General features: G+C 40.1%; 1 protein-coding gene across 3 annotated transcripts; it reads right to left on the minus strand.

Moving 5' to 3' along the window:
* Positions 1-1,603: 1,603 nt before the first annotated feature.
* LOC117412782 (eukaryotic translation initiation factor 4E-like) lies at positions 1,604-7,325 on the minus strand. 3 transcript variants are annotated; one of them, XM_058997101.1, is made up of 7 exons: positions 6,896-7,325; positions 6,112-6,227; positions 5,289-5,384; positions 4,414-4,477; positions 3,731-3,844; positions 3,329-3,468; positions 1,604-1,987 (listed from the first exon to the last, which is right to left on the minus strand). In XM_058997101.1, exons 1-7 carry the CDS (start codon positions 6,917-6,919, stop codon positions 1,873-1,875), a joined length of 669 nt encoding a protein of 222 aa, XP_058853084.1. In that variant the 5' UTR covers positions 6,920-7,325; the 3' UTR covers positions 1,604-1,872. The 3 variants fall into 3 exon arrangements, with proteins under 3 accessions (XP_058853084.1, XP_058853082.1, XP_058853083.1); XM_058997099.1 differs by lacking the exon at positions 6,896-7,325 and adding an exon at positions 6,641-6,839; XM_058997100.1 differs by lacking the exons at positions 3,329-3,468; positions 6,896-7,325 and adding an exon at positions 6,641-6,857.
* Between the last annotated feature and the right edge of the window lie 440 nt (positions 7,326-7,765).

Consider the following 7,765-nt stretch of genomic DNA (forward strand, 5'->3'; position numbering starts at 1 on the left):
GCCAGACTAAACTCAATAGCATTCCTGGTTCATGGAGGAAAATATTACATACATATCTGCTAAATAAACAAATAATAATAACACCGTGTAACAATTATTATTTTTTTTTTTTTTTTTTTTGGTTCCTGGGTAGTAAGTGTTATTTCCTAATTGCTTGTGCCTGAAAAGTATAGAAAATGGCTATTATTCCCCACAAACTTTGCTTTTGTGACCAGGACAGTGATACTTTGAAATTTACCTATTTTCCAGAACATTCCAGATAGATTCAGTGCTGAGTAAACTTGGAGTAACTTCTAGAACTTTCCAGTAATATAAATAGTAGTATAAATACAGGGGCCTTAAGCCCACCAGTTCAGTTTAGTTCCAGCTGCCTAAGTGGATACATATCTGCATTTTTCTGAGATGGTATCAAGAGGCTGCAAGCATTCGGCAGACGCCTTTTGCTATGTCTGCGGCCAATTTATCAAGACAAGAGCGAAAAAGTACTCCGTGGAAGCATCTGCTAAAATGAGTGAGGCCTACAAGGCATATTTCGGCATGCCTGTCGGGGATCAAGACAAACCCTGGGCACCTCATTTCACAAGTCCATATCCTTGATGCTCATCTTGATAAATTCAAGGAGAACATGGGAGCATACTCGGAGGAGCAAGGCGAGCGCTTCCACCAGGATATACTGGACTTTGAACGCCGCTACCAAGGACAGTATAACGAGAACATGATGGGAGACTACATTTGGGGGCTGATTCATGAAAGTGATTTACAGTATAATCGTAAATCTCGAAAAACTACTCGCTTCTAAATCTTTTGTAGTCATTGTTGTATTAGTTTAGTATAAATACATGTTAATTTGGATTCATATGTTGTTTTTTTCTGACTTTATGTGAACGAAGAGACAGAAATTCGCCCGTTTTCTCATTGGAAATAGGTACATTTCAAAATATCACTGTCCTGATCACAAAAGCAAAGTTTGTGGGGAATAATAGCCATTTTCTATACTTTTGAGACATAAGCAATTAGGAAATAACACTTACTACCCAGGAACAAAAATTGTGTTACATAGTGTAATAAATTACTTAAAAAAACAACACAGAAGCAGTGATAACACAGCTCGTGCTAAAGAGAGGAAATTCAATTATAAAAAACGTGATTAGCACGCCTTCCATATAAGCAAGCATTGTGCACAGACAGATGGGATTTTTGAGCAAGACAACAGATAAGACGATGTTGCAAATTAATCTCACATCACTGTTAGATGCTCTTGACTCAGCACCCTCTTTCTTGGCAACGACACGCATCCACCAGCAAGTACAAAATAAAGTTATCTTCCAAATATTTGATATCTTTAATCAAAAGAAAACAAAAAGAGCAACCATTGTATTAAGAAATGTAGAGCATGAAAATAACACAAAGCCCCCTTCCCCCACCCCACAAAACCACCTACAATTGTGAGAACAGTCCTGAAACACAGTCTGTTACACAAGACAGTACCAACCTCAGATGAAGCAGAGGTTCAAAACAGCTGAAACACACAGGACTACTCCATGTCTTATATACTTTACAGGACCTTATTAAATGCAGTATAACACATTTCTTGATCAACAAATGCAAATATATATTTTTATTTTATACACAGAGGGACAATGTAGTCAGTCTATGCAACTAAACAAAACCATTTGCATCTCCACACATTCATTTACTTTAGATAACAGAACAGTGCAAGAGCTGCACACTCAATGAAAACGAACCAAAAACAGCCATGTCACTGCCCCCCCACCCCCAAAGAAAAAAAAACAAAAAAAACACCACACGTCAGGACATTAACTGAAGTTAACACTGCAGTTCTGCTTCCTCTACCAAGACCATCACAGCCTCTCAGACAACAAACTTGTTCTTGCCAAGGGAGTTGCTCTTTGTCGCGGTGTCTGCATGAGCCTGATAGCCAATCACTATCTTTGCAGGGAGCCCCAGCCCTTCCTTGTACCTGCGCCTGAATAGGGAGAGGAAAAGGAGTTCAGTGCGACACGTGGAAATGATTGCATATAGCAAGGGTGTCCAATGATGGGCCATTCCGCTCCAGGTGTAACAGGTACAATTAGATAGTGATCTACTTCAGGGTCTAGGTAGAGGCTCAATTGGTTCAATTAAATGATTTAGAACAGGGTTGGAACAAAGATGAGCAGTGGAAGGGCCAACCTTGGACATCTGCGACAAAGCATCAGATTCGTTCTCGTTTTCTCATCTCTACATCGCTTTTTGACTGCCCATAACTAAATTGAGATTGCACGCTGATCTTGTGAAATACTAAACAGTTTGTAGATTGGAGAATGCACTGCTCATTTATAGGTGCCACTATGACCTGCAGCCACAGCGTGTAGAATAGCATTTCAAATGCTCCTGCATGGCTTCAATTTGACAGGAAGTTCCCAAGGTACAGCCTTCAACAGCCAATCAGCTGTCAGCAGTACGGAGTAGATTCCAGACTACCTCACTTATATTCAACCTGTGCAGAAACTGACCAAAACATTTCACATACATAAACAAAGTCAGAATAAAATTATTAGGGGCAAACTGATGGGATTGATCTACAAACCACATTCACTTCAATAATCATCATAAATACACTGCAGAGGCTGACACCAAAGAAAAGTCCATGCAAGTGTCCAAGTCAAACACTGCTCAAATGTTTTGAACAGAGATGCATACAACAGCACCCAGATTGGAGAGCATTCCTGCCTGGTAAAATAGTGTCAGGAACGCCAAATACCAAGACAGGTGCAAATTTGGCACAAGATTCTAGCGTCAGGGTACCTCATAACGCCAGGCAGAAACATTAAATTCTGGCGCCAGCAATTTATTTATTTATTCCTTAGCAACCATAGATGATGATCATTTCTCATTGGGTCTGAACTGCTCACATGACCCACCCACACTCATCCACATACACAGGAGAGAAGGTTCATGTCATGTTGGAGGTTGTCTGGCGGCCTTGATAATTTAGCACCAGTAGGCTCTGTGGTGCTAAAATTTCAAAACAGTTTAGCACCAATTTTTAAAACGATTTGCACCTTGGAGTATGGTAGTGCCCTGCAATGGAGCTTCCTTATTGGTAGGTAAAAGTTCTGAAGTTCCTAATATACATTATAAGTCACGCCACCACTGGAACCCATTAGCAGCAATTATAGAGCACCAAGAGAACTGAAATGCCTCAAACACCAAGGTTAGAGCCCATCTGAGGACAATTCACTACAAGAAAAGGCTTAATGCTACTGTTAGTGATTAGAAGCCTGCAAACCGCTATGCCTCAGAGCACCACAAAGAGCACACCCACCCAATGCAAGTGACAGCCTCCCTGTTTTCTGTATTGGTCGTCCAGACGGCGATTTTATCTCCCTTTGCACGGACATTGAGGACAGCTCCGCACACATCATCGCTGTAATCATCAAAGGACTCTCCGATGATGCACAGGAGCTGAGAGAAGACAAGACAGACACCATTCACTGTCCTCGTAGGACGGAGTGAGCAGAACTGCATATCCTATTTCAATCCTTAAGGAGAGAGAGCTCTTAACCAAGGACAGGGTCAGTTATCCAGGTACTGAATATTGCTATAAGCCATGGGCATGGTGTGTGTTTGTATACATCTTTAAAACTTGGTTTTATTTAACAAGAGAGAGAGAGAGAGAGAGAGAGAGACTGTATGCACTGTACTAAAACAGTGAAACATTTCTCACCGTTTCCAGCCAAAACCGATCAAGCTCGGTGTGCCTCTGCTGCTTTGACAGAGTAATTAACCAGCGGCCGCCGCACTTGTTCCTCCTATCCTCCCACATGGGCTCAATCCCATCCTTAAAAAAAAAAAAAAAAAAAACCCAACCACACTTGGTCAATTGCAGCAAACTTTATTGCTTAGTTCTGTACTATCACAGTACAATTTGCAACAAAACAGAGAATCAAGCTTGGGATCAGCTGATGCCCCACTTTAGTCCACACCACAGGGTTAAAGGGATCATTTCATCACCGTGTATAGTACATGGCAGAGTGGGGAACGGGATAGGGGAGTAAGAGGAGTGCTACATTCCTCTTCTGCATATTCCAATCATAAAAAGGAAAATCTTCTGGTGTAAACACCATACTAAAATCAGGCTTATGTCCTTTCATAACCTCTGATAACTTCAAACACTAGATCATGGATTCTAAAAGATACTTACACAGAACCAAGTCAAGTATAAAACGTTTCGGCTAGTGCTTTCATCAGGGTAATAATTTCACTACTGGAGACCAGCAGAAAAGTGAAGTGAAAAGATCACCGACAGAGCAGCAGTATTAATCCTCCCCTCCTCGCCCCACAAGAAGAGACAAGGTCCACCGTGTAAAAACAGAAAACCGAAGGATTTGATAAATCAAATTCACTTGCCTTAAACAGAGAGTAGTCACAGCCCGACGACAGCTTGCTGGCAACTTGAATGTGGTTATATATTCTTTGAAAAAGCAAACCAACACAAACATATAAAACAGAAATAGCAGACATTCTGAATGATTGTGATCTGGAGATGTCTCTTCAAATTACAACGCCCTCAGATCACTGGGAACAGTCAGGTTCTTTCCCCACAATATTATACTAATAAACCAATAACCTGGACTTCGAGGTCATTGGCATGGCTCAAGTTCTTATACTAGAGAGAAAATGAAACTGAACAGCATTTCAGAGTACAACAGCTTGACAAAATACATTCCTGCACAATAATATAACCACCCCATTGGATTAGTGCTGGAGTGCGTGAAGGGGCAAGGAACAATGCACGCTGACAGAGGACTGACCAGGAAACTATAGACAGCAAAAGAGACATCTCTCTCTGCAGACTGCTCCAAAACCTATCCAAAGAGACAATCAACACTGTGTGCCCGATAGCTACATTACAATACTAGTACATGCCCGATTCACACTGAAAACATGCAAGACCTACTTCAGAGACTGTCTGCTCCATCAATATGTTTAACAACATCAATTAAAGAGGCAAGGGTTACTTTCCACCTGGTATGTGCTTGCAGCTCTTTACCACACAATGGCAGTGTACCCTTACATTTGCAATGCATTTCAAGAGATGCAACTCCAAAGATATCTATATTATATTCAGTTGGTGTTTACAGTATTTATCGTATTATGTCTGTTGGCATCAACCAAAACGGCATTTGCACCTCATTTGTTTGGCTTTGTGTTTAACCCTAAATGCTGCACATCAGCGATCCAATATACTGCATATCCTTGACAGTCAGCTTGTTTTTACTCACGCCCAGAAATCCTCCACTGTGTCGAACTTGGTGATGAGCTGCAGGTTCGCCTGCCAGGTTTTACTTTTGTCATTCTTATAGAACCATAGAGCCCATCTGTAAGGACACCAGGGGGACACAAGACAGTGTTAACAGAATATTTAATCATAACAGCAGTAATACCCAGACTTTGTTAGCCTGATTAGGCCAAACATCACAATATCATCCGTCTTTTGGATGAGACGTAAATGACTAAATGATAAGTTGCAGTACTTCCCAATTTGGCAAGTACATTAACTTGTTTATTATATTTTATTGTAGACATTTGCAATTTTTTTAATATAGGGTTAATGAACATCTGCAGTTACACTCTTAACCAGCAGATGGCATTAAAAACCAAGGATACCGTCACCGAAATGTTCCTGCAGAAAATAGAGCCTTACCAGTGATGATGGTAAAGGCACCGCCCACGAGCTTGTGGTCAATAAACAAAACTTACAATTATCCAATTAACTTATTTTTCTATTACCTGGGGTAAAAGCGTTTCACAAGGTTATAAAGTATGTTGATTGGATAATACATTTTCCATATATTATTAATCTCATTATTTTTTGTTGGTGATTTTTTCCAGACTTAATTTTCTCGACTCAGAAGCAGCCAATTTAAGCCTGCCACAGTATGGGCGCGCTTCTTGTTCAGCAGGAAATTACTTCTTATTGTGGTGTCAGCCAGGTTGCAAATGCTTTCTTTAACTCAAAGTGAACATAAGCGTGAAAAACGCAGATTGACAGCAATTTAACAGTACGGTCAATGTGGTAAGTTATAACCCCGACGTGCTCTCTACCTGTTCTGCAATGGGCTCTTCACACATCTCTCCAGCGAAGCGGCGGCTTCTCTTACGATTACATCATGTGGACTCTTCTTTTGCTCCTTTTTCTCCTGTGCACGTGCCAAACTTACCTAGGAAGACAGTTATTATTTTAAAACCTTTTTAAATGTCTATGGGCTACCCAGAAATATCTAACAGACAATAAACAAACCCGTGTTTAGGCCTACCAACCGCCCCCCCCCCCCCCAAATAAAAAATAAACACCACTACTAGCCCCTACTTGTTTTAAATTGGAAGTCCGTGCGCAACTTTACCAGGAATACAATATAACGCATTTTATATCAAATGTGTTTACTATAATAATGTTGTAGTAGGCCTGTTTAACTTTGAGCTTTTACCAACTTAGGAAAACTATTCAAAACGTTACCGATAATAAGGGGTCCTATCCAATCTATTCCTAATCCACCGTTACTTCGGTTTATCAAAAACATCATATTAGTTCGGTTGCATTTCATGTTATGTTTCGCTAAACAATCCAACATACTAAATGCGCTACGCAGATTTCTCTGCCAGGGTCCAGTGCTTTCTCCAGAAAGCAGACGTAAAGACCAGAGCAGCGCACCATAAACTATTAGAAGTCTAATGAAGCCGGCGAAATGTTCCGCGTTACTCCAATTAAACAACAAATAACAATTAAAAAACAAAACTATGCTAACTATGAAAATGCTCATTTTCAATAATGATAATAAAAATATAAAAACATGTGTGCCACGGTTGCAAGAAAGACCAAACCGCTCACCGTTTGAATTGTAGCCGTAGCCATCTCCGTCCCAATCAAGCACAGTCTACCTCTGACAGGTGTGTTTAAGATCCTAACCTGGAAATACGATGCGGGTGTGTATTATTAATTAAAGAAGACAATTAAAAAAAAGGATATATATATAATCGCTGTAGTCTGTATTCATTGATGAATATTCACTATTGGAAATAAAACATTAATATATGAAAGTACTATACAAGCCTGTAATGTCAAATACTAAAAAGAAGATTTACAAATTCTCAACTCAGCAGTTGCGCAATATCTAAAATGCAACTTAAATTCCTATTTTCTTTTTAAAGATAAACTTTGGCTCTACAATGATTGGGTGGATGTTCTAGTAAAGCAGACTGCAGCATGTCCCTGAACACAATAAACCCCAATGTGGCTGGCTCAGAAACACGCGGTTCCTGCTGACACAGAGTAATGACTGCTCATTTTAGAGCAGGGAACACGAGGCAGCTTAGGCAACTTGTTGTTGTGGAATCAGCAAGCAATTTGAAACAAAATCAAAAGAGTAGAAACATCTGAAACAACTAATTGATTCAAATAAATAGAAACATCAATGGCGCTTGTAAACAGTTTGCTATTTTCTAATGCAGCTTGTGAACTTGTTTCAACTAGGAGTTACTGCTGACCCAGTGCCCGGAGGGGAGTCTCTGTCACTAGTCATGCTTTAAAAGCAGTTCTCAATGTTAATATCATGTTTATTTTCAATATTAACCACCTGTGTGGCTGGACATTGCTGTCTATGGATGAGGGGGGCTTCATTCCGCGTCATAGATCTGAAATCACTCAGTTTAATTCATTTGAAAGACAGGTAGCAGAATATGTTTTATTCAGATTAAAGTC

This window comes from Acipenser ruthenus, chromosome 23, assembly GCF_902713425.1.
Source record: "Acipenser ruthenus chromosome 23, fAciRut3.2 maternal haplotype, whole genome shotgun sequence".
Classification (NCBI taxonomy): domain Eukaryota; kingdom Metazoa; phylum Chordata; class Actinopteri; order Acipenseriformes; family Acipenseridae; genus Acipenser; species Acipenser ruthenus.

What these genes read in the sequence shown, in the direction of transcription:
- LOC117412782 (XM_058997099.1), bottom strand. Translation starts at nt 6,721, where the DNA reads ATGGTGCGCTGCTCTGGTCTTTACGTCTGCTTTCTGGAGAAAGCACTG. An exon ending in GTGACTACTCTCTGTTTAAG is followed by an intron (nt 3,845 to 4,413) that starts GCAAGTGAATTT and finishes TTTTTTTTTAAG; the next exon opens with GATGGGATTGAGCCCATGTG. An exon ending in GAGGCTGTCACTTGCATTGG is followed by an intron (nt 1,988 to 3,328) that starts GTGGGTGTGCTC and finishes CTCCCTATTCAG; the next exon opens with GCGCAGGTACAAGGAAGGGC.